The 27572-nt window shown below is 42.0% G+C and overlaps 1 protein-coding gene across 1 annotated transcript in view; it reads left to right on the forward strand.

Annotated features, from left to right (window-relative positions):
- The window catches only part of gpr158a (G protein-coupled receptor 158a), a 92822-nt gene that overhangs the window by 12608 nt on the left and 52642 nt on the right, over positions 1-27572 (forward strand). Inside the window, exon 2 of the mRNA XM_085468027.1 lies at positions 10924-11029. Within this exon, the coding sequence (XP_085324153.1) occupies positions 10924-11029 (106 nt within the window). The remainder of the gene's footprint in view (positions 1-10923; positions 11030-27572) is intronic.

The following is a 27572-nucleotide window of genomic DNA, read 5'->3' on the forward strand; positions in this document are numbered from 1 at the left end:
ACATTTTTTTAAAGTAGGTTTGTTTTAGGTCTGTGTAAGGCCCTAAACTAGCTAAAGTTGTTATATATTGCAGCATCCTGTCCTGTGACTAAACAGGCTAATCAGTTTCAGAGTCTATTTTCTGCTTTGAGACCTATAGCTCAAAGCGTATGAAATTCAGTGTTCACTGATGAATACATCTAAGACTGACTTGTAACAAAGAGGACACAAGCAGGCCTTCAATGCAAGCATCTTTTGATGAATATCCTTTTGTGAATATAAGCTATTATGCAGATATATCTACAGTCAGCTTCTTAATGTTTGTGCAGCTAACATTAGCTCAGAAAGAGTCAGTCAGAAAGACTCCTGCTGGTGGGATGCTCCTCTCTTTGCTGGCCTGGCCTTTAGACCCACAAAGAATGGAGGATGAAAGGAGAAAGCACTCTGTTTCCTTGGGCACCTCTATCTCTTGCTCTCTGTGATAATCCTGTCTTTATGCCCGAGGGCCTTGATGGCCACCATGATGGCTCTGCCACATGCTCCTCGCTGCTGCTCTCAATTACGACCCAGTCTTTGTGCAGCACATACCCAGTCAACACCACCGTTTCCAACATTTTCTTCTTTCTTTTTTCCCCCCAAAAGCCATTTTATACACCATATGTCCTCTTTGACTGGGAAGCTAAAGGTTGCCTGGGGAGTTGGGAGCAGAAGGGGAAAAAAAGAGAAGCCGACTGCAGACTATTTTCCTCTTTGTGCAGACTCACTTTTCAAATGCAAAACCTAAGCAAATGTTATTACTTCAGTTGCCACTGAAACTAACGGTTTCATGACTCCTCCATCACTAACAAATCGGCGTATTCTTGTGCGTCTGCTGTGTTTCAGTGCGACATTTCCAATCCTTATTATATAACAGAGAATTGCATGTAATTTCTCACACGAAACAACCAGCAGTGCAGGAGAAAGCAGCGAGGTCAGTTTGCCCCAAGGCAGGACCAGAGCAGCAGTTATTAATAACAGAGGTACAGGCAAAGAGAGCATTGCACTCACCTGGTGTCCACTGGGAACCGGGAATAGTAAACCGCCTGGAGTAGTAATAGTAATACACCTGGAGAACATGCCAGAGCAGCAGTATTTGTGTATGCGTGTACATTATTATTTTTTATTGCTATTTTGATAACATGAATATATTTTTTTATTTTGTTTTTTTGGGACAAACAACTAGTCTATTCATGCACAGGGAAACACCAGTGCAACACATCCCCAAATTTGCTCCAGATATCTGTCACCAAAACAATAGCAGAACATCTGCATCATACTTGGGGCCAGGGATAACTCAGGATTGCTATGTCTGAATGATTGCACAGTGCAATTGAAACTTATCTCCCCACAGCATTTAAATAAAAATGATAAGAACTGCATCTGCACACAAAAGCATAATAGAACCTGCGTGGTACATGTGATGATTTTGTAGTGCACTACAGTGGAAGTTTACAGATGAGATTTTGAGCACCACTATAAAATGGTGTGGGCATGATATAGGGCACTATATGGTGAACAGGTGGACAGTTTAAACACACAGATGGAAATAATAAGACTGTAAGCCGGTTACAGTCCTGTGATAAAGCTGCTAGTTCTGCCTGTCTTTTCTTCTGCTATGACATTCAGAAATATCCACAGTTTTTTTTAACGCTTATGGATCAGTAAATATAGCCTTTCCTTTGGTACCTGCTGCTTCTCCCACTTTCAGTTTGTCACAGGTGCAGTTTTCTGTCATTAGTTTTTTGTCTTTTTGTTAAATTACATAAACCATGAACTCTGTCTTTTATTCTCCCCAAAAAGTGATATGTCAACATTGACGGCATCTTCTGCCACCTGCTGTTTTGTGTATTGTTTAGTTACAGCAAGACATGGTTCAACCAAGGTGTTACTATGGAAACCACACTTTTGCCTGGTCTCAAAACTGAGCAGTATGGGACAAGGTGTTTGTATGAGTTCCAGCTCATGTGAGCACAGAGTATGCTAACTGCCATCTAGGACTAGGTTGCTAATGTATGAAGCCATAACTAATTTTACATTAGTCATCAATCTAAACTACATAGAGATCTGTAACCTTTATAATATATCGTATTATTTAATTAGTTTAGTCTGTTACTCTTACTGTGTTGGAGCAACTGTAACCCACATATTTTCCTTAAGGATTATTCAAGTATTCTGATTCTGATCATTAGTGGTTGGTGCAACTCTACTGTATGATATGATGGAAACCACAGAATCGTACCAAATATCTAATCAACAACTCTTTTACATACAGGTTTGTCATCAGTCAAAATGCCTTATTATTAACGTTAAATTACAAAAACAAGTTGAATAAGATGTGAAGAGGGTTGTTCATTTAAAAACAGGCTGCAGATAACAGTGTTCTCCAGACCATGACACTTTAACAAAGTGGCACCAGGGGCGAAATGCATTAACAAATCATTGGGCACTAATTAAAGCCTTAATAGCCAATGATCAGCTGGAACTTTCATCATCTACACCCTGCAACAGATCTCAGTCATGAATCACCAGTCAGCCACAACACTAAAATAGATGAGGTGAATAGCTTTGCTAGCATAGCTCCTGCCAGTTAAAATTTAAAGCCAAATTCTGACGTGTAGACAGCTGAGGTTTAGAGCATACCCAAAAGGTCTTGTGGGGTATCTTTGCTATAAAGTGATTATAGCTTAGGAGGTAGAGCAGGTCATACACTAACTGAAAGGTTTGTGGCTCGACCCCGAGCTGCTCCAGTCTGCATGTTAGATAGAAGAAGAAAAAACAACACCGTAGAAAACAGTGCTTGTATGAATGGGTGAATATGGATAGGATTGGATAAGGTTTGTAGAGTAGAAAACCCCTATATAAGAACCAGTCCATTTACCAAGTGGAACCAGACACAGCATTGGTGTTGCGCTGATACACATCAGAAATAAGCTTGTAAAATAAGATAATGACATTTTAAAATGTTAAAGATACAAAAATGAACTACATGTGCACTCTACAGCAAATGATAAATAAATCAGTGTTTATATGAAATCAGATATAATTTGTTGTTATGTGTTTTTATGCATGCACAATATATATCAAAACAAAGACGCAATGGCGGAAACTACGGTTGTCACAATTCATCTGGCTAAGCTTGGTTCCCAACGTTTATGTAGATTTTACTGACTAATATTAACTCCTTAAGCATTGACGCAGACTGCGTGCATTTTCCTGATGGAAGAGGCGTACTGCCGCACTTCAAATATTCTTCAGGAATGGTTAGAGGACCATGACAAAGATTTGAAGAGGTTAACTTCTCAGACCACCACACCATACAACTTTCAGGGCTTAAAAACATCTACTGTGAAGGTTAGGTGCCTGATACTACAGAAGAAATTCAGAGGTGTTGTTGGTGATTTCATTGATGGTGTCATAGTTATTTTGGCAGAATTAGGGGGATTTCTATTAGGCAAGTTGTCTTAATTGTCCCTCTGTTGTCCTGCTGGGAGACTTCAATGCTCACGTGGGTAACGGCAGCGAGACCCGGAGGGGCGTGATTGGGAGGAACGGCCTCCCTGATCTGAACCCGAGCGGTGCTTTGTTATTGGACTTCTGTGCTAATCACAGTTTGGCCATAACGAACACCCTGTTCGAACATAAGAGTGTCCATAAGTGCACGTGGCACCAGGACGCTCTAGGCCATAGGTCGATGATCGATTTTGTAATCGCATCACCAGACCTGCGACCATATGTTCTGGACACTCGGGTAAAGAGAGGGGCTGAGCTGTCAACTGATCACCACCTGGTGGTGAGTTGGATCAGGTGGCGGGGGAGGACGCTGGACAGACCTGGTGCACCTAAACGCGTAGTGAGGGTATGCTGGGAACGTCTAGCAGAGGCCCCAGTCCGCGAGATCTTCAACGCACACCTCCGGCAGAGCTTCAACAGCATTCCGAGGGAGACTGGGGACACTGAGTCCGAATGGACCATGTTCAGCGTCTCCATTGCCGAAGCTGCTGCATTGAGCTGCGGCCGCAAGGTGGTTGGCGCCTGCTGTGGTGGTAATCCCCGAACCAAATGGTGGACACCAGAGGTGAAGGGAGCCACCAGGCTGAAGAAGGAGTCCTATCGGGCTTGGTTAGCCTGTGGGACTCCGGAGGCAGCCGACAGGTATCGACAGGCCAAGCGGAATGCAGCTCGGGCAGTGGCTGAAGCAAAAACTCGGGTGTGGGAGGAGTTCGGAGAGGCCATGGAAAAAGACTTTCGGACTGCCTCGAAGAGATTCTGGCAAACCGTCAGGCGTCTCAGGAGGGGAAAGCGGTGCTCTACCTGCACTGTGTATAGTGCTGGCGGAGCGCTGCTGACGTCGACTGAGAAAATTGTCAGGCGGTGGAAGGAATACTTCGAGGACCTCCTTAATCCCATTGACACGTCTTCCGAGGAGGAAGCAGAGTCTGGGGATGAGGGGAATGACCCGCCAATTTCCGGGAGCGAGGTCACTGAGGCAGTTAAACAACTCCTTGGTGGCAGAGCCCCTGGTGTTGATGAGGTCCGCCCCGAGTTCCTGAAGGCTCTGGACGTTGTAGGGCTGTCCTGGTTGACACGCCTCTGCAATGTTGCGTGGAGATCAGGGGCAGTACCTGTGGACTGGCAGACCGGGGTGGTGGTCCCCATCTTTAAGAAGGGGGACCGGAGGGTGTGTTCCAACTACAGGGGGATCACACTCCTCAGCCTCCCTGGGAAAGTCTATGCCAGGGTGCTGGAAAGGAGAGTTCGTCCACTAGTTGAACCTCGGATACAGGAGGAACAATGCGGTTTTTGTCCTGGTCGCGGAACACTGGACCACCTCTTTATCCTCTCGAGGATACTTGAGGGTGCATGGGAGTTTGCCCAACCAGTCTACATGTGTTTTGTGGACTTGGAGAAGGCATTCGACCGTGTCCCTCGGGGTGTCCTGTGGGAGGTGTTGCGGGAGTATGGGGTGTCTGGCCCATTGCTACGGGCCATTCGATCCCTATACAACCGCTGTAAGAGCTTGGTTCGCATTGCTGGCAATAAGTCGGACTCGTTCCCATTCCTGGTGGGTGATGGGCTCCGCCAGGGCTGCCCTTTGTCTCCGGTTCTGTTCATAATTTTTATGGACAGGATTTCTAGGCGCAGCCAAGTGGCGGAGGGCTTTCGCTTTGGTGGCCTCAGAATCTCATCTCTGATTTTTGCGGATGATGTGGTTCTGTTGGCTTCATCGGGTGATGGCCTCCAGCTCGCACTGGAACGGTTCGCAGCCGAGTGTGAAGCAGCGGGAATGAGGATCAGCACCTCCAAATCTGAGGCCATGGTTCTCAGCCGGAAAAGGGTGGAGTGCCCACTCCGGTCGGGGATGAGTTCCTGCCCCAAGTGGAGGAGTTCAAGTATCTCGGGGTCTTGTTCGCGAGTGATGGGAGAAGGGAGCCGGAGATCGACAGACGGATTGGGGCTGCAGCTGCAGGAATGCAGACGCTGCACTGGTCCGTCGTGGTGCAGAGGGAGCCGAGTGTAAAAGCGAAGCTCTCAATTTACCGGTCAATCTACGTCCCTACCCTCACCTATGGCCACGAGCTGTGGGTAGTGACCGAAAGAACGAGATCGCGGATACAAGCGGCAGAAATCAGCTTCCTCCGAAGGGTGGCTGGCCTCTCCCTTAGAGATAGGGTGAGAAGTTCGGCCATCCGGGAGGGGCGCAGAGTAGAGCCGCTGCTGCTCCACATCGAAAGGAGCCAGCTGAGGTGGTTCGGCCATCTGACAAGGATGCCCTCTGGGCGCCTCCTGGGTGAGGTGTTCCAGGCATGTTCCACCGGGAGGAGGCCCCGGGGCAGACCCAGGACACGCTGGAGAGATTATATCTCTCGGCTGGCCTGGGAACGCCTTGGTGTTCCCCCGGATAAGCTGGAGGAGGTGGCTGGGGAGAGGGAGGTCTGGGCCTCTTTGCTTAGGCTGCTGCCCCCGCGACCCGGCCTCGGATAAAGCGGATGAAGATGGATGGATGGATGGAAGTTGTCTTAATTCTCTGATGAACTCTGGGCTTGACTGTGGCTCAGGAGGAAGATTGAGGCATTTACTAATCAGAAAGTTAGTGTTTGAACATTGGCTCCTCTAATGTGGATGTTCTTGATCTTGCAAATGAGCCAAGTTTTGGCTGATTGTGCACCACTCAATTTTTGTAACCTCTGACGTTTTGCTGTAGGTAAAGTAAAGCTGGAGTTCATGGTGTGATGATGTCATCTTTAGTGTACAAAGCCCGTAGTATAATGTTATAATAATGGCCCGCCGGTATAACGGGACCCTGTTTAGGCAATATACTAAATACTAAAAGTGGTTTGGCATAAAAAAGAGACTTGAGCATGAATGTGTATTAATAGACAAATGAGGCTTGCATTAAGAATGTCACGGTTCGGGTCAGTGGCCGTGTGAGGCTCCTCGGGCCCCCCAACTGACGTGGCATGAGGCTGGACGGGCTCCTCGGGCCCCCCAGCCGACGTGGCATGAGGCTGGACGGGCTCCTCGGGCCCCCCAGCCGGCGACACAGGAGGCCGGACGGGCTCCTCGGGCCCCCCAGCCGGCGAAACAGGAGGCTGGACGGGCTCCTCGGGCCCCCCAGCGAAAACAGCCACAGAACCAGTGGGCACCGGGGCCCCTGGCACACAAAAAACAAAACCAGCAGGCTCGCGGGCCTCTGGCACACGTGAAACAAAACCAGTAGGCACAGGGGCCTCTGGCACACATGAAACAAGACCAGTAGGCACATGGGCCTCTGGCACACATGAAACAAAACCAGTAGGCACATGGGCCTCTGGCACACATAAGGAGGGCCGCAGCTGCGCAGAGCACTGACCCTGCTCAGGCAGTGACAGCCCGGTGCAGTTCACAGCTGGCATCTCGGCCTCCAGGGGTCCAGAGTAAGCTGAGGGCTGTAACCCAGCCTCTGGGGAAGCCCCGGAGCGAGTAACGGTCACTAATGTTGCCAGCTTTTGAGGAACAGGTCCGTTGTGAAACATTTCTTCTCCCTGCTCAGAAACAGCGGTGGAAAAACAGTGTGAAAATTGTGACAGCCATTAACTGAACTATGGGTTGTAGCGATGCTAGCGGTGGTGATGGCTGAGTGGCTAACTGGAGCGGCGGCAGAACAGGTAATTGTGCCCTTAGCGAGGCTAACGGTTGAGCTACAGACTGGGAAGCTTGTGGCTGGACACAGAACTGAGCCGGAGAATGGCGATAAAGTCCTGGCTCAGAAGGAGCGGCAGAGACACAGTCCGTCAGTTTTGCAGAGGGTTTGTAGACGCCCACTTGGGAAGGATCTGTTACCACGAAGGTAGGTAAGCAACCCATACTGTCTCCCATCCCGCTCTGAATAGCCCCAGAAAACAAAGTCCCGGAATCTGGGGAAGCCAAAGCGTCCCGCTCACTCACCGTATCGGGCTGTTCGAAAGTGAATGCAGACGGGGGGTGAAGTCCAAGATCCAAAAGGAGAAACTCCCGCTCCCACGGACAAAGCGAGCCTAGAAGCCATGGGAGACCGGTCACAAGACGCTGTAGCCGCCTCTCTATAGCGCGCTGGGACTTGCCACCCGGGTTTTCCAGCCACAGGTCGATGAGCTCCTGTGTGGCATCGATGAGATTCTCCCGTAGCTCCTTAGACGGATTAAGCGCTGCTGGGTCCATCTTGTGGTCGCGTCGTACTGTCACGGTTCGGGTCAGTGGCCGTGTGAGGAGTGGAAAGGAGGACTCAAATGCAGTACTTATTTAGACGTGAGGGCGATTTATTAACAATACCAAACATAAAGTGGAGATGGCAAAACAGAACTAAGGATGAACTAAACTGGGAGAAACTACACCAAGGAGTAGCAAACCTGAACATGAAAGGAGAACAGCAGGGAGAGCACGCAGGGGATTTCACAGAGTATGAACACAGACGACGCGACGAGGAACAGAGGAAAACACACACTATAAGTACACAGAGAGACACTGGGAAATCACACACAGGTGGGGGACACAGCTGGACCTGATTAACCTGACGAGACAGGGGAACACTAACACCAGGGACCAATAGAGGGAGCACAAACCCAGAACCCAGTATCTAAAATCCCAAAACACAAACCATCCCAAAACAGCCACGAATAATAATGAAAGTAATAACAATAAAGAACACAAACACAAAGTCACTGAGTCATGGCCGCAGGACCATGACAAAGAAACCACTTTGACACTTTTGTAGCACTTTTCTACATCATTCGAGCAATTGATCAAACCATCCCATCGTTTCAGGAGAAAGGCAAAACAGACTTTTTTGGAAAAAAAAATGTTGTATATGATGTTGTGTCAGTATAAAAAAGATACAAATTACATATTTTAATTGCCTAAGGTCAGATTACGGGTTAGGGTTAGTATTTCGATGACAATGAGAACTTAGACTTAGGTGATTAATGCGGTGGTATATGATGTATATCCATACTAGTTCAGGGTCAGGGTCAATAGTTTAAAATCTAATTTTCCTTTAAACGCAAAACACAAATCCTGGAAACTGGGAGACCAAAGTTTCCTGTTAATCCTATAACAAAATAAACCCAGTGTGAATGTCAGTGTTCAAACGGGCATCAAAGGAGTTAAAGGTCAGTGCAAAGTCGGCCGCTGATTTATTTGCAGGGAAGCAGCTGCAGGTTTTGCCTGATTAAATAGATAACAGCGCTGATTCGCCCGCTCACTTCAGAGCAGGGTTTGTGTTTATATTCATCCTGATCAAATAACAAAGTGTATATTTGGTGATTTTGTTCGAAAGCTACACGGCAACACTCGGGTTTTTTCCTCTTGTGTCGGCTGGCGTTTATGTAAAATGTTGTGTGTGAGAAACTTGAAGGCTCTGAATGCTGGATCAGAGAAATACCTTTTTTCATATGTGCACATTATCTTGGTGTCATGACACTCGTCCTACTGAGCTATAACTCTCCAGAGCATGTCTTCCATAAAGTTTAAAGTCGGTATAGATTTTCTAACAACACTTGCCTCGGGCTGTGCTCCATTTTTAAGTCTACCAAGAGAGAAAGCCTGTAAGTGGGCTGAGGTCGCTGAGAGACAGTTTAGAGTTTCTTGTGGATTTGAAGTATTTTGTCAAGCTTGTTTAGTTTTTTTTCCTTGTATAGTTACGCATATAGTATACAGCATTATGTAACTGTCTGTTGGCTTGTCCTGTGAGCTGCACTTGTGAAAGGGACATATGCCACACCAGTGAAAAGATTTGTCAGAATCAAAGGGGCTGACCTTCAAAATCACATACAGTGACCTTCTCTTCACAGAGCTTCAGAAAGCTAAGTAAGTCTAAATCCTCAACAGCTCCATTAGAAGGTCCTGCCTGGCTCAGCTGGTCGAAACGGAACAAAGAGTCCAGCCTCTTGCAGAGTGTCTCGTTGTGATGTAGTGCACGGCTAATTGCATCTCTGTCAGACTGATTTCTTTCTTAGGAAGAAGAGATGAGACATGAGGCAGACAAATGTCTGTTTTTGCTTTATAACATGTTAGAACCTATTAAAATTTCAGTTAAGATTCCAAGTACAGGTTTGTGCAATTACATGTTGAGGATTTTAAGGTAGTGTAACTCAGCGGTCCCCAACCCACGGGCCACGGACCGGTACCGGCTCAGTGGCCGCGAGAGTTAATCCTCGCGTGTGAAATTTATGGTTTTCAGGGTTTTTATCGTTTTTTAGCGTTATTCTTTAGAATCCTTATCGTTAACTCAGTTTCCCTGGGTCTTTTCCCATGTGTTATGAATAAATCTTCCTTTTTTTTGGTACCGGTACTGGTTTTATTTTGTTGCATCTATCCGCAACACCTTAAAAGCCGGTCCATGAAAATATTGTCAAACATAAACTGGTCCGTGGCGCTAAAAAGGTCGGGGACCGCTGGTGTAACTTTACTGTACTTTTAAGTGAAATTTGTAGATCAGACAATAACATACAGCTCATAATGTACTTGCTTTATCTACCTTCCTCAGTTCAACTCTTTTAATTTGAAAAGCTTCTATTTAGAAAACCATCCAAAAAAATCCCGTCTGACACAAATCAATCAATCACTCAATCAATAAATCAACAAAAGGGTAAATGACTTTCTTCAACAGCGGGTTTTAGTTGGCTTTACTACACTTTGTTTACTCCGTGGTCTTTTTGTTGTTTTCGGGTTTTGATTTCCTTGCAAATATAATTGAGTTTAGACTTGAGGTTTTATTGTTGTTCCAAATGTTTCAAGTTTTGATTTTTGTGTTTGTTGAATGTTTCGGTTCTTGTTTTGATTTCTTTATTCTAGCAGATTACAAGCTTTATTTTTTGTGTCCATTTTTGAGTATTTGCTTCCTGTTGTTTCTTGTGTTTTTTTGTAATGCCAAGTTTCAGTTTTACATCCTGTGTTTTGGTTCATTTCATTGTTTCTTTTAGTAGTTCCCTCAGTGATTCTTTGTTTTCTTTCTGTTACTTTCTGATTTATTTGAAGATTGAGTTTTCTGTCATGTCCTTTGTTAGTTATACCACGTGTGTTCTACTGTCCAATCAAACCTGTGTGTATAAATAGTCCCGTCGTCACAGGGAAGCGTCTGTTGTGCTTCCTTTTTTGCACTTGATCTTTTTTCATGTGTGTTGGTTTTCACATTTATGTCGTGAACTTTTTCTGCCTGAACTAATGGCCTTGTTTTGCATTCAAACCTCCACACTCAACTTTTCTGATATACAATATGCTTAAGAAAGAATGATACAATTTCAAAGTGCTTCAATTCCACAGCTGTTCACCATAACAATCAAATCGCGAAATGTTAGAAAATCATGTAAAGCTCTAGTTGAGTCCAAGAATAAAAACATGGAGGTAGAAATGACCCTAATAGATCTCTTTTAATGTCCTTCCATCTTGCAGGGGAGTGGTTCGAGTGGACATTAATCTACAGGATGTTGATATCGACCAGTGCTCCACTGATGGCTGGTTTGCTGGAACCCATCGATGCAACCTGACCACTATGGAGGTGAGTGTGCCAAGCATAGGGGCTAGATTGATTTGCTCAGTTAAACTGAACTGTAATCCACACCTACTGTGTCACATCTACACAAGGCTCCAAATGGAAAACCAGTAAATCTGTATGTCTTGTGACAAATGTGGGGATCCGATTCACCTTAAATGATACTGCTAACAATATAACCACTAAACTGAAGTGTACAGTGGATACAAAGCATCACTTGATGTTTATCTATGCGAATATATCCCACAGCGTGCCAAGGCTGCAGGGAAGATTTATGTTTTTGTCACACATGAAGCTTTGTCAAAGGCAGCTGCAGCTCGTCTCAGCTATTACCTCTGTCAAGGTTGCGTTGTCATGAAATATGATGTGTTTGTCTGACACTGAATGCACAGCTTTGCGTGAAACTAGGTAGACAGAGATGAGCCAAGTCATTTTGTAGTCATTAGCCAACTGATAAAGTACACAGACCCTATTGGTTCAAATCTTGAGGGTTTCCTTCCAGGGTCAAGAAATATATTTAACTCTAAGTATAGGTGCCTGGAATTGAGACGGAGGGTTATACTCATGTTCAGCATTGGCAGAGTAGCTCTGGTCATTTTTAAAATGAAAAACGTCTTGTCTCAAGGCCTACTTGGAAAAGATGATAAAATTCTCAGTACTGTTATTTTTAAGAGAATGTCAGACATTCACATTCACCATTTTGAAAACTATTATCATTAAACACTGAAGTTAGGTTTTGGGTCAGATAGTCATATTACTTGGCTTGTTTTGGACAACTTTTTGATCTTTAGTTTCTAATTTCACCACGTTCTTCAAGTTAGTTTGATTAGCTCTGCATCAGTGTGAGCACGTTTATAAAAGCACAACGTCATGTTTAGAGAAAACCAAACATCTTATGCTAGTCAAGCGTGGTGGTGGAGGGATGGGCTGGTTTTGCAGACATGTGAACTGGGCACTTATTCTGGAGTTAAATATGAGACCATCCGTCCAACAGCTGAAAGTGGGTCATGCAACAGAACATTGATTACCTATTTAAACTTAGGTTATTGCTGGTAAAAATGGTTCAATAACCTAGTGGATGACCAGTTTAAAATGAGAAAAGTATGAAAATAAAAGTGCAAAAGTAAAGATTTAAAGTTTCACTAATTAAATAATTAATAATGCCATGTTATGTGCAGGTCATTACATTTTTATTCCTGCTGTTAATTGCAGCCCTTTATTTACCTGTCCTGCTGTCTACCTAGCAGGTAGTGTCCTGTGCGTTTCAGCCTCATCCTTAAGACTGATAGATTTTGAAGAGGTGCCGTAGATCAGGCTGCTTCATAATGCATGTGATGTAATGGATTGCAGTGAGCCTCTTTGAATAATTAATCACTCTCTTTGTCTGAGCACTTGCACCTCTCTGTGGACAGTCAATGGCAGAGACATTTGACATAGTGCCTCTGTGTCGGGTGACTGCGAGGAGAGAAATGCTTGGTTAATGGCATGGATTTGCGGAATAATGTGTGCTCACACCGCGGGAGCATGTCAGGAGCGTGCTTGCTCAGAGCCGAATGATGAAAGCTGTTGTGGTTGTGGCACACTACAGGATGTGTCCTGTGTTGCTTGACAGCTTTATCGTGCGGAGGTGCTCATTATTGTCATGCCTGCTAGATAAACTATGTGGACAGGGAGAGCAACTGTATATGTGGACGTACGCTGACCAAGAGCAAGAGCAGCTGCAGCCACCACATTATTAGTCTTTGATGTGGAATGCAGGGGTTGTAATTCATATGTTTTGCAAGAAACTAAAAAGCAAAATCTTTGTGTCTGTTAGAGCCTCTTTCTGGTCTTAAAGTGCATGAACAGGCAATTTGGGGCTGATAGAGGAGGCATAGAAAGCATGACTGAAGTGTAATCAAGTGTTTTAGGATTTTTTGTGTGGTAATGCTGTAAAAAACACTAAAAGGGTTCCCCTGTATTTGCAAATAGGCATTCATTTAGTTTTATTGACTGTTTTTTAAGCTGTATAGGTATTCCCTCTTTATGTGCAGCAATTTGATGTGTAATGGGTTTCTTTGGGACCATTTTAAGATCCATGTAAGGCGTACTTTCTTTGTTTTATTGGAAACAAAGCACTTTGTTATGATGGTGTTGGGGTTGTTTATTTATGTGCAGCATTCACATTTCTTTTCCACCCTCAGATGCTCTTTATAGCAGCATTTACAGCAAACCCGTCACTACTACTTAGTGTCCTTTATGCATGCATCTCGCCATCATTATTTGCATAACAACTACAACTTCCATGCGTCGCGCATCCGCTGTTTTTCATTTGCATCTTAGGAGCTGCTTAAGTGGCACCATTCCAGCAACTGAATTTGATAAAATGCAGTCGCTTCCAGCCGCCCTGCCGGATTTCCAGGCCTCTCTTTCCTCTCAAGCTGCTGTTTGTCCAGCCGAGTGTACAGGCAGCCCAAACTCAGATGGAGGCAGATGACATGGATGACTGATCCAACAGGCGCGCACACTAAGGCAAAGCACAATGAAGCTCAGATTATTGACAGGAAAAATACAACAACCCCAACAGCATCCAAAGCCTGTGGTTATTTGAGGGCAATGCTGTCTTAAAATCTGTCAATATTTGTCTTTGATTCTTTAGTTTGTATTTTTGATTTCTTATGTTATATTTGAAATATGTTAAGTTCTTGTATTGTTATTATTAGTTTTGTTGTGTTTAGTCTTGTTTGTGTTTCACCTATGTCTCCTTGTTTATGAGTCTTTTTCTGTTTGTCATGTGTTATCTCCTTGTCTATATAGGTTCCCCCTGTGTCTCTCTCCTCTGTGTCCCTTTCCCTCTCTCTGTCTCTTGTGTCAGGCTTGCAACTTGCATCCCAGTTCATGTGTCTCCATGCTTCCTGTTTTATTTTGAAAGTATTGTGTTTACATGTTCAGTGTGTTTAGTTTTGCTTCCCCCGTGGCATCTTGCTCATTTGTGTCAGCTGTGTCTCCCCAGGTGTTTCCACTTCCCTCATTGCCCTTCTGTGTATTTAAGTCCTCTGTCTTCCTCTGTTCAGTGTTGGTGTGTCTGTTTTCGTTTCTTCATGTCATGTCTTCAGGAATCTCATGATTCTGTTTAGGTTATGTTCATGTTTGTCTCATAGTTTCTCATATTTACCTGCTCAGAATCATGATCATGTCTTATTGTCATAGTTGTCATAGTTTAGTTTTTCCCAGTCTAGGTTTTAGTTTTAGTTTTCGTCCCGGTTTGCTCTGCATTGATTTGTATTCACGTTTTTTGGCCAAATAAACAGCTCACGTTTTGTTACACCTTAGTTTTTGTCTCTTCCGTGTCTGCTTTTGGGTCCATGCCACAAACGCACTGGCCTGCCCAACGGGACAACTTCATTTTCATTTCACCATTTCTTACAGATTTCTAAACTGTGTGTGAAATCATTAAACAATACCATTTTGTTGGAAAAAATATTATTTGACAAATGAATATCAAGATGTCACCAGCTGCTGTGCAAGCTGAAGTTGAACTGTGTATGACATAATCTCTGGGGAAGCAACTGAGTGATATGAAAGACTCACAAAATAGCAACCTGCTCAACCTGTTAATACACAGGATTCCTACATAGAGATTGTGAAAAAGGCTGAAGTCACACCTTCTCTGTATTTTCCTAGAAAAAGACCCCTTGCTGCTGATTTTCAATCCAGTTTTGGGTTCGACCATTATTCCCGTTTCCCTTCCATAAGAATGGCTTCTTGACAGATACTCTTCCATTAGGATAATCTCATTTAGGTTAAATGGATCAACTAAAAAGGTCAGATGCATCTCTCAGGTCCTTTGTCAGGTCTGTTAACCCTTTAAAAGCGGTCGGAGTGGGCACGCTCCGTTTTGCGTAACTATTTTTAAATCCCTATAGAACTGCAACCACGTAAGCTAGCACAATAATTTTTTTGCATATGAAACCAGAGGAGTTGTACTTACATGTTATGCCATCAGCTTGCCCTAGGTCACGGTTTCTTATTCGGTTATATTCCAGAAACACGCTTTGCCGATCCGATCAGCTGTTCATAACACTTCCTACGTTGGAACAGACGTCAGAGCGAACTATGTCTGCCATTACTTGCCCGAAACCGGGAGTGACGTCATTTTCGCAGAAAATGTAGTTTACCTTCGGGGCCTTATAAGCCTATGCTGGTGTTTTTTAAAGTCATGTTTGACTTTATGCTTTCCTGAATAGTTTCAGGGATGCTTAGGACTAAAATTGCACTGCTGGAAATAGTTTATTTTGATGCACATGCTGTTTTTTTGTAAATTTGCATTATAATATTTTTTCTTCGTTTTTCCTGCAGTATATAAAAATTGGTGTATCTCAAAATAAAACTATGAAGACAATCAAAATGAATTTCCTGTGGTGGGAAACTATTTTGTGCAACTTTTTTGTATTTACAGTTTTGAGGGATAAACCTCTTAAATTTCTCTAACTAGAAATATATGTAAAAAAAACCCCACAAAAACAATTTTCAATTTGTTTGTAGTTTATTGCACTTTTTTGCAATTTATGTAGTTATTATGCACTTAATGCATACATATTATTTAAGTTTGGGCTATAACGGTTGTATTGATGTATAGCAACTTGAAATGGTCCCAAAAATGGCGCTACAGCAAGTAAATCGTTCGTGGCGATCGTGGCTCAAGAGTTGGGAGTTCGCCTTGTAATCGGAAGGTTGCCGGTTCGAGCCCCGGCTTGGACAGTCTCGGTCGTTGTGTCCTTGGGCAAGACACTTCACCCGTTGCCTACTGGTGGTGGTCAGAGGGCCCGGTGGCGCCAGTGTCCGGCAGCCTCGCCTCTGTCAGTACGCCCCAGGGTGGCTGTGGCTACAATGTAGCTTGCCATCACCAGTGTGTGAATGTGTGCGTGAATGGGTGGATGACTGGATATGTAAAGCACTTTGGGGTCCTTAGGGACTAGTAAAGCGCTATATAAATACAGGCCATTTACCAAAAATATAATATAAGCTCTGGCGGACTTGGTTCTATGGTAGGTCTTAAAGGGTTAAGTCATGACTTTCAGATACCGTTCTTCTGCTGTAGACAGAATTTTTTTTTAAGCCTGCCACTTCTTATTTTGTCATCTCTTTTGGCCAATTTCCTCAAAATTTTTAAAGACACATTGCACACCATGCTGAACTATACCAGGTTCAGTGCTAATAGCCTTTTGGAAATCACCTCATTGGTGCAAATATGCTGCACTATGCCTTTTCAAGCTATGCTATCTTGGGCATTTTGTAATAGTGCCAACTAAAGAAGGATGGATGGCTTTTGCACCGTACAGTACATTACTATACACACATTGCCTCAGGAAATATCAGTACTCAAGCACTTAAAACCATAATGCGAAATATAGACATAAAAGAGGAAAGGAAACAGTATTCGAAATAATGAAGTATTAATATTTTAATATTTCATTTTATTTATCATAAAAATACATCTTTGTATTTATTTATCATTGATCGGTGATATTTTAATCACGTGCAATGATGCATTTACTGGTGCAGGAAAATAGCACAAGTGATGTTTCCCTATATTGCCAATGAGCTCAGGGTTTTCTATGCAGAAGATTATATGCTAGGCATTACACATACATCACCATCAGTTTGCAGGAGCAGGCTTGTCACTGTACTGCTGTCAAAAAGTAGTATAGCAATCAATTTAATTATAGACTGCATTTATTTAGCTAGGAGCAAACACTGCAGTTCCTTTGATTAGAGATGCAGGTCTGACTTAAACCAATCACGATGAAACTACACGAATGAACAGAGACGAGCGCGAAGCCCACGGATGATCAACCCCAATCTTACCTTCATTTCCTGTGGAAAAAGTGTACACACTCTTGTTGGGGTTCTCGTCTCTCCTCCTCTCATCTCTCACTAATGGCACTTCCATTAGTGCGTTTCAATGTTCTCCAAAAGTCTAGGACTTTGCTGCCCTGGGGTCAGCTTTCATAAGAGAATGTGGCTGTGGATGATGATGAATGTTTCAATCAATTAGCTTATTGCTGGGAACAAGTGGTGGGGTCCAGGGGGATCGTAGCCTGTGAAAGCCAGTGACACATTACCTGAATGATTACGCCACCCGCCGTAACAAGAAACCCTGACTCTGTTCTGTGCCGTTTCTTTTTGAGGGATGCTGAGTAAGATGAGTAACCTCTCACTCAGTTTTATTAACTGGAAATAGTAAAAAAAAGAAAGAAGAAAAACCTAAAATACAAACACACACAAAAACTCCACAAAAAGCACTCCAAGGGCATAAACCTCCACCAAGGCCTTTCAGTCTCTGGGCAGTATTTCATTTTAAAGGAATAGTATTGCATTTTGTACATATTTGTTTGTTGTTGTTGTTCTTTTTAAATGCATTTTAACCTCCTAGGATCTGGCATCCACATTTGTGGACATCACGTTTTGGGATGTCTAGACCAAATACCTAATTTTGCTCTACGAGGGCCTGATATCCATTTACGAGGACATTATACTGCCACTGTTCTAACAAAATTTAAAATGAATGTCCTCATATGTGGCTCTCATTTTTCTCAGAAACAAACATTAGGTAAAAAAAAAAAAAATCTGGTTATTCTTTGTTTTTACATTCATCAGGTCCCAATCAGCCCAAATAGCCATCAAAGAGTTCTGGTCTTAGGAGGTTAAATTTGCACTTGTTTCGACTAAAATATAAAATGCAGAGTTTTGTTATTTGCTTTGTTGAAACAGATTTCAGCACACCTGATTTACTTTTATAATGAAGTATTTATTTTATTGTTTTGTAAAATGTATTTAAACATTATTATTAACATTATAAATAGTTCTATATAGCACTCTGACTTTCAGATCAATCTATCAACCTTGAAGGAGAGGTCAGAGGTCAAATGTGACATGATATTGAAAATCTTTATATGGTATTTTCTATATGTTAACAATACACACCATACTTTCAAGGGTCATTCAGTCTACAAGGGTTTTTGTCAATTTTCAAGCAATAAGTCACCAAGTTCATCTTGAAGACTGCGGTGGATGTAAGCCAAATTGTATTGGATTGTTACCATGACTCTGCTCTACACCACTACAAGGTTTTACCAGAATTTATTTAGTTCTTGAGCATGACATGCAAACACTACCAAAAACATAACCTCCTTGGCAAAGGTAATGACAGCAACTCAAACTTTATATTGGTGTATTATAATATTTTTGTATCTGAGTTTCATTATTTTTAATTTAAAATTAAAGCTGTGAAGTATATATTACTTAATTACATTTATTTTTTTTATATGAGAAAAAAGGAAATAAACTAAACTAAATTAGTCAGCCAGTTTAAAAGGCTAACTCTGCTTTTTCCTATCTTAACTTTTTTTGTTAAAGATATCTCACTCCAGACACTGAAGTAGAAATTCAAGTTGCTGTATGTGCTTGTTTTGACAAGAAATTTAAATGGAACAGGATTTTCAACAAAACTTTTTATTATATCAAATAAATAAATAAATAAAAAAGCTTTCCATTTGGACGCGCTGCATCAACCATCCTGTTCAAAACATACATAGCACATCCATGAAAGCACTCAGAAAACCAAACCGCTGCCTCGGTGACGTTTCAGGGTGACGTTTCAGGGTGACGTTTCAGGGTGACGTTTCATGGCGTTTTATGCACTCAGCAGCATGTGCGGTTTATTTTTGCCTCACTGTGGTGCTCTGTCTGCTGTTGAAAAGCTGAAATGGTTATTTGTGCTCTGTCTGTTGAATCACTGTTTCATCTTGACCTTGGATCACAAGGTTGTCCTGGCCCAGCCTGTTATCATCTCAATCACATGCTGATTCCTCCGCCGTGCACCCAGCACTGCTGAATTAATAACGGCATCAGTGTTAAACAACTGCTGCTCCGTCTTATCTCACCTTCTGTCCCTCCCCCTGTCCTACACATATGTTGTCCTCACATTAGGACATTACAGTGGCTTCCATTTATTTCCTGGGGGCTCATCCACTATGACCGCGTTGTCTCTCTCAATCTCCCAAACTTACCACAATATAAATTAAAAACTAACCAACATGTTTTAGTCCAACAATGAATAATTAACCATGCAAAGACCAGATTTAATTGGTTTCTTCCACAACATTTTTTTCCTAGTATAGCCCAAAATAAATATTTAACGTCATGGCTACAATACACCAGTGGTTCCCACTTGCAGCTGATAGTTGGTTTGGATCGATGCCCAATCACATTCTCACCATAAACAAACTGTACTGGAGTTTTTTGAGGAGGAGGCTTGTGTCTGGTTCCAAGGAAGAGGAAAACAGACCAGAGTCTGATTCAGATGGACTAAACAGAGCAGGGATGAAAACACCCTGAGTCATCACCCTAACCTTAACCTTAATAGGAAAGTTTAAAAGTAGCTGTGGCCCCCCCACACTCCCTAGCAGATCATTACATGGAGAAACCTTTGGAATGCAAGCATGCTGATCCACACAGGTATGCACACATGGGTATTCACAGACGCGGACTAAAGCTTTCTTGGCTGCTGCCTCAAAGCACACTGTGCACTGTCTATCTTGCGTGCTGCACAATATCGTTTATTACTTAGTAAATACTGATATCTATGACTAGCTAGTTTATTGTGATGGTGCTTTGTTTTCTCTATTATTATGTTGCTCTTTGTTGTTTGCTGTCTCCTCTGTTTGTTTGTTTGTTTGTTTGTTTTTTTTTTCTCCATACAGGTGACCCAGGAGTTTTTTTTTTTTTTTTTTTTTTGTCTCTCTTCCCCCCCCTTCTCACCGTCTCTCCTCCCCTTGGGTTTTCTTTCTTTCTCTCCCCCTCTCTCTCTCATTCATTCCCCCTGTCCTATTTATTAAAAAAAAAAAAAAAAAAAAAAAAATGACAAAGGATGAACTGAAGCTCTGCCATCACGTAATGTCGCATACTGCTGTTTCTGATGTCATTTAAAAAAAAAAAAAAAAAAAAAAAGTAGTTTTTGAGTTTTGTCCGTTTGAATGATAATTTTCTGTGTCCTTGTTGTCAAGACTTTGGAGGGAGAACAATTGACCCATTTGTGCTCATCATTCTTGCAAATAGTGCCGGATCACATCGCTGGCACAAGTTGCACTTTTTTTGCAACCTCGTGTGTATTGATGACACACGTTTAAGACAGTGTTGTTTTTTCCTGCGATTTTAATGATCTCAGTACACAATCAAAGATGATTCATAGATTATACAGAGGAAGATGTTGCAAGAGTTTCAAAGACTAAGCTTTCTAAAAAAAAAAAAAAAAAACCTTGTACTTGCTTCTGGTTCTGTTTTTTAGTAATACCAACGCTGATGTGGAGTTTTTGTTTAGGCGGTGAAACCTATCATTTACGAGAATAGTGCAGCTAGTGCTGGTAAAAATGGTACATAACTGTGGCGACATCACTGTTTGCGTGTGAAGCGACTGATGTGGCGAGCATAAATGGGCCATTAGACTCGGAAGGTTTTTGGCCCTGCAGTGGTTTTACAAGCATACTATATTTGTTCTCTTCAGCATGAACAGATTTCTATCCTAACATTACGATTAATGCAAACACATCCTGCAGTCCCAACAAGCTTGAAAGGAAAACAGCTGATTGGCCCCAACAGTACAACACAAGCCATCCATGTCACGCATTGTTTCCCTGATTTACATCTCATTGGCTAGCAATCTTTCCTTGCAGCCGGACTATAACTTACCAAGATCAGGCAAGAAAAAGGCTGCATATTGTACTGGCAGCTATGATAACGTGCCCTTTATTTGCATGGCAGTGGATGCAAAAGAACATGCAAATCTACTGGGAGAGTTTACTTGAAAACATGAGATACAGTCCCTTAATTTGGCTCATCTATTCATTTAACGTTTAAAAATGACATATGACGGGTTAAACTGATGGGGCTCATTTTAAAACACTGACATTCATTAGTCAGTGTGTCACAAATAAGATTGATTTGAGTTGTATTTGCATGCAAATGTTTTAGACCTCATTCTGTCCCATAATGACTTGTCTTTTGTGCTTGCAATCATTCGAATATGCAAAATTGCCATTTTTTTCTCCCTAAAATTCACCGTAATTGAAAAACTAGTGTTGCTACTTTTCTCCTGCTAAAATGCCTGTTCAGCCCAACACTGAGAGCAATTAAACATGCAATTAAATCTTAGTTTATATTCAATTTGTGTAATTTAATAGTTTTGTTGCTCATTTAAGCCTGACAAGGGGCTTGGGAGCACAGAAAAAAAACATGTACTTTAAGTGTTTTTTGGCGGGTTAAGTACATTATTGCTGGTCATAACTGGTAATATATCCAAATATTCCATTTATCCATTTTTTTGACACTCCAAAAATATATAAAGACATGGATATTTAATGCTGTGCAAAGAATTGGTGTATTTTTGTGGTCAGTAAAGGCGCTTTACATGGCCTACTTTTGAGTTACATCCAAACATGTCCTTTTTTTCTCCACTGGATCTTCATATTTCACTCGACATGGCGTACACTCAGGAAAATCCCAGAGTCCCCTGTGGGAACGTGATCCACATTAGCTGAGCAACATTTATCTGCTTGTTTCTCTGACAGCTTTCCCATCCAAGTGTTCCCTCTGCACTCATTCAGCAAAAACGCTTCCCTCTTCATCTGCAGGCCTCCCATGTATTGTAAGATTAAAAAAAAAAAGCAGTTGTTTTAGCACCTTGGGAATTCCCCTGGTGTTAGAGACTCGGCATCGTTGTGGGGCAGAGATTCCCTCAAGACGCACATGTCAGGAATGGTGTCACACGGGCCATGGTCCTTTCAACCTGTGCATTCTCGGTGAAGAGGAGCAAGTTTTAATTAATTACATTCCTTTCTTGTTGTTGCTGTTGAAAGAGTATGTTGGACGCGATTTACAGGGTAATTGATAATTATCTACAGTGATCTCAGCAAAAGCTGTGATTATGCTTCAGAGTTGATAAGATAGAAAGGAAGTCTGGAAATCCTTTTGTGCTGGTGAGGTATGCATCATTGTAAGGAGGAAGAACTTTAAAAGGTAAAAGATAATTCAACTCTCTTTCCACTGTTAAAAGAAAGATTAAGGAGTTTCTTAAGGATGAACAGCGATTTAGATCCATCTGCAGCTCTGCAGATGGAGTGTTACATAGTTTTGTGCTGGAAAAGTAGTTTCATGAGACTGATAGCTGTATTTGAAATTGTACTGACCTATTGTCACATTGAAAAAGTGCAATGTAAATTGTGCACTGTTGTCAAAATGGGTAACATAACATGTTGTATAAAGGGCATTTCAAGCCAAATTACAATTTTCTCCCAAATACCCAAACAGCAAAACCTAAAACTATGACTCAAACTCCTGCCTGACGTTTAGGGGTTGGTGTGCCACCGAATCCAGACTGTTTTAGGAACATGTATATGCTGCTTTTCAGGGGGTAGAAACAAGCCACTGATATAACTGTTCAGTTATAGGACTTTTCAGTTTCTGTGATTTCCTTATTCTCCCTGTGCTTGTGTGTCTATAGGTTTTCTCCAAGTACTCCGTCTCCCTACCACAAACCAAAGACATGCATGTTTGGGTTTGTTGGGGTAGGCTCTAACCTGGGACCCTGAATTGGATAACTGCTCAACTGTTCTTCCTAACTATTCACCTCAAGAAGTATTTGCGTGGATGTTTTCTCCTTTGGTTTCCAAGAACTCTTTCACTACACAGTATCATGTGCCTCCAAGATGTTGAAGGCCCTTCCTCCTAACCCCTGTTAGGTCACCACCTTGTTTTGGTCAAGGAGCTTGCATCAGTGATCCTTAGAGTTATACCAGGTAGGATCACCCATACTGGCAAAGTTGAAGGGTATAGGCCAAGCAAAAGACTGTTGGAGGGTGGGCATAAGGTTAGCACCCATATTCTGTAAAAAGAATTCCTTTGCTACATAAACTTTAACAGAAGGATCTAACATAACTAATATAGTCACAAACATGAGTACTGGGTCTCAGAACAAACAGACTCACTCAAATGATTCATAATTCCTCAGATATTTACAAAGCTCCTTCTGGAAGCACTTTTTAAAAAATATATATTACACTATATATTGAAAAACACACATTTTTACATTAAAATACTTGAAGCAAGGCTGCAATTTCTTTACTGTAAAAATTTCAGTGACTATATTGTAATTTATTCAAGTTTTTTTTATTTGTTTTAGAGGACAACACAATAAAAAGCATACAGTATTATATCTAACGTTAACATTCACATTCCTTGAATGACCATGATTTAGTTGACTGAGAATCTACACAGAGAGCAATAATGTCATTTCTATAGTGTGTATGTAGCGATTCTCTATTTTTACAATATTTATATAGTAATACTGTAATTTCTACTGTCTGTTTACATACATATACAGTTTATTTTAAGAAATAATATCGTTTATGGGGGGAAAATCTACTTTTTCCCCCACATATATGTGGAGGGAAAGTAAAGTTTTTCCCCATATGTAGTTTTTCCTCTTTTTTTTTTTAAACTGCAAATTTTAAATGGTGAAGTTTCTGTTTTCAGTATTCAGTTTGGAAAAGCATGCAACATTAAAAATAACCCATATCCTCAATATTGAGGATTCTGTTTGTTTTTCTGATATCCTGTTAACTCAGGATAAATAAAACCGCTGATGAACAAAATTAATCTCCCCACTGGACACAAATAAGATGCTCTGTGGGCCACAGTGTTTTCGCTTCAGTGGTGTTCAAGATGACAACATCAAGGTAGAGAGCTGTTGGCCATAATGCACAGTGAGGAGAGATCACAAGATACTTCTGGTGTTAACTGTGGCTCCCTGCCCCCAGCAGTGCAGGCCTCTTTAAATGCTGTCGCACTAATTGGCTATGTGAATAATCCTGGAACTCTGAATTTACGTGGAAACACTTTGAAGGGTTGAATACATTTGCCCCCGGGCAAAGTCTTGCATCCGCTCTACCCAGCCGTAGCAGCACGGCGTCAGCTGACGCAGAAAGCAAACAGTCGGCCCAGAGAGGATAAGAGATGGGTTGAAAGTAAAGGTAAAACATTTGTCTAGGGACCCATGAGATTGGATGTAAAATGAGTGCAGCTGTGTGGCTACAAACAAAAAAATTGGGAAAAGAACAGTGAGGGTGCACGGGCAAAAAGATAAGGTAGTAGCAGTGACAATGACTTGGCAGCAGGCTTCTTTTCACCCACGTCTTTTACTCCTGAAAGATCCTAATATATCGATGAAATGTAATTCCTCATCTAGGTCTGCCAAAGGGTGCCTGAGGATTCTCACTGCTTTTATTCACATTCCTTCAGTTGCTGCCTGTCAGCCTTGTATTAAGAGAATATCGGAAAAATCACAACACAGAAAAATTACATTTCACTCAATTATAATAGTTCAAATGAAGGCCTGATGAACTAGAGATGCTCAGCTAACAAGCTAAGGCAGGTACAGAACAGCCTCTGAAATATATCAATGAACAAAAGCAGCAGACATCCCAGGCATTCATGACCTCTGTCCCTGTGCCCACTGACGATGCTTACAGTTCTTTTTTCAGTGCTTATGTGTGTGTTCGTGTGGTGGACGGTCTGCTGCAAGTTGCAAGAATCACTTGCATTGTACAGTGTGGATAAATTTGCCTGGCTAGTTTGTTTTGACACATACATAAGCTGCAAATGTGATTATGAAAGCAATATCCATGCAGTGTCTGTTGTGTGCACTAAGAAGCTCTATGTGTTTACTCGTCTCATTCTGATGGCAGTGTTAAGCTCCCCGTAGGCCAGACTGTTTATCTTGCTGGTGTTTAGGCTTTGGTCTTTGGACTGTACCCAAAGCGAGGCCTTGCTGTCAGTGCAGCTCCGCTCCGGTTAAACTCCTGCTAGTTGACCTCGTTTAAAGGCCTGGCTGCCTGTCTAGCTGTCCCTCTGAGCAGGGAGCCACAGTCATCCAGCAGTCTGCAGTGTCACTGCCTCTGTGTTTGCTGGTGAGTCTGCACAAGCCTTAAATTTCATAGCCATAACCAGTGCCAAGATGCATTGCCCCATCTTTGCCCTAAAAGCTAAAAAAAAAGAAGAAGAAGAAAAAAGTACAATACTAGCCCGAAGCAAAAATAAAAATTGACGTCAGACACTCTCTTCTTTTGACCTCTGTGTTATTCTCTCTCACAAAAAATAGACAGCTACAAAATCTGTGAACTATATTCTTGCTACTCTAATTTAATTGATCTTCTCATCATTAAAGTGGACTGTTTATGCTCATTTCTAGCTCTATAAGTAACTTTGCATGATCTTTAGCGATCAAAATAATCCTTATTTATCTTAAAATGGGCCACGTTGCTGCTCTTCACTTCATCTGCTGCTTGAAAACAAGCCATCTCATATAGCTTTCTCCTCTCTTGATGCCAAAATGTTTGTGCAGGTTCTCAGTCATCCAGGTTATGGTAATCTAAGGAGCTTGGAAAGAAAGCGACTGGACTTCTTTAAGTTTCATGACAAGGTTTCTCCTCTCATCCAAGAGTTTCAGCTCTAAAGCCAAATGGTGGCGAGTCCCAGGTATTAAACCCTACTTAGGGCTGTCCCTTAAAAGGGTTGTTGACCCACTATTGATTATGTGCTTCATCACATAAACCAAAAATAACCCATGACTTTTTTTCAAACCTTTAGAACTGAAGAAGCTTCTCAGATGAGAAATGTCTTCACGAAACTCAAAGAAGTCCAACCTCCTTAGACCCCTTCAAGCCAACTTTCTTCTAACTAGCTGCCCCAGGCAAACAGAAGGTTTAAAGAGCAAGTGGGAAGCGACCCACACAAGAGACTGGATGGGAAGTCACTTGCATGCATTTTTTTTCAGAGCTCTCACTGAAGGGTGAGAAATGCAACAGGATGCCTGAGTGTTCAGCACACCGCGTACAACTTCCTTCAAAATAAAAACAAACATGCATCGTCTAATTTCCCTCGTGCCTGCATACACATCTCGAGCTGATAATTTACTGCCTGCTCTGCACACACATGCAAACAGGATAAATTGCCCTCCTCCTCGTCCTTCTCCGCCTAACCTGCTTTCTGTGTATTCTATAGTTCAGTGTGCAATGATTGGATAAAAAAATTTTCCTCTGGGTTTTTGCTGAACTGCAGGATCATTACAAATATCTACAGAGGCTAATTAGTGCTTGATTAGGTGCTATGCTGGACTGGAAGAGCGTGGGCTATTTCAAAATGAGGAAGAGTCCTTGGCAGGCTCTAATTAGCTAACAAAATTAAGGTAGTTCTGGTTTCCCATTCAGGTAGAAGACTCCTGGCCTCTGCATCAATTAGAGAAGATAAACTTGATTTTAGATTTGTTTTTTGCTTTTTTTACTTTCATGCTTTATGCCGTACAGAGGTGAGGGAGGAAGACTTTGCCTGGACAAAATAGATGTTGAAAGTGTACACAATATTATACTGTTATAATTACTCTAGTTACTTAATAGTTACAGCTAACCCTATCTCTTCTCAGACCTATCCTCTTCTTATTTGGTACCTACTAAATAGTAAAAAAAAACAAGTTTACAATGGATTTGTCAAGATTTGGATGTGCAGACGATGTAAGTGCTCTAACGTTTGTCACCGTCAATGAAGTCCCAACTGTGTGACAGTGTTAAAAATGCAACTTTACAGAATAAAAATCAACCAAACGTCATTATTAAGCGATAATGAAAAGTGTCAGCTAACCACAGTTCAAAGAATACAAGGAACAATGAAAACATGAAGACAAAGCAGAGAACGTAACAAACACCACACAGAAGACTGGACTGTATATACACAGAGGGCTGATTAGGGAAGTGGTGAACAAGGCACAGCTGAATATAATAAAGACAATCAACTAACAGGTAGTAAAGCCAAAAACAAGATAAAAGAGTGAACTACTTAACAGAATAAAGCAGGAAATGAATAACAACCATAAGTGGTGGCTGTAGCTCACCAGCCTTCCGATCATCGGAAGGTTGGTGGTTCGATTCCTGGCTTCCTCTAGTCTGCATGCCAAATATCCTTGGGCAAGATACTAACCCCAAATTGTATGAATGTGTATGAATGTTAGCTATAAAGCACTTAGAAAAATGTGCTTGTGCGAATGGGTGTGAATGGGTGAATGCACAAATTGTGTAAAGCGCTTTGAGTGCTCAGATGAGTAGAAAAGCACTATATAAGAACAGGTCCATTTGTCATTTACCATAACTTCAACAGGGAGATGCTGTAGCATCAATGAGTATTCAAGGGGGGATACTCAGAGAACTAAACACAGACATGATAACAAACTCAAAGTAACCCAAAGATAAAACAAAAAACGAACAGTAGAAGAGTAAAAGCTTAAAGCTTCTTTTAGTATAACCTTAAATGCAAGAGATGGACCTGCAGATTCTTGACATCCTCCTGGTCTCAGGACCACCACTCTATGATCTTACAATTATTCAGACTCTGTGAACACTGACTGGTGGTCAAAATACAAGATTACTTTGAGCAACAAAAAGAGAGAAACCAAACAGACTAAACA

Source organism: Copadichromis virginalis, linkage group LG9 (genome assembly GCF_057382275.1).
Source record: "Copadichromis virginalis isolate Kocher_CV1m ecotype Utaka linkage group LG9, C_Virginalis_male_GT1.1, whole genome shotgun sequence".
Lineage (NCBI taxonomy): Eukaryota > Metazoa > Chordata > Actinopteri > Cichliformes > Cichlidae > Copadichromis > Copadichromis virginalis.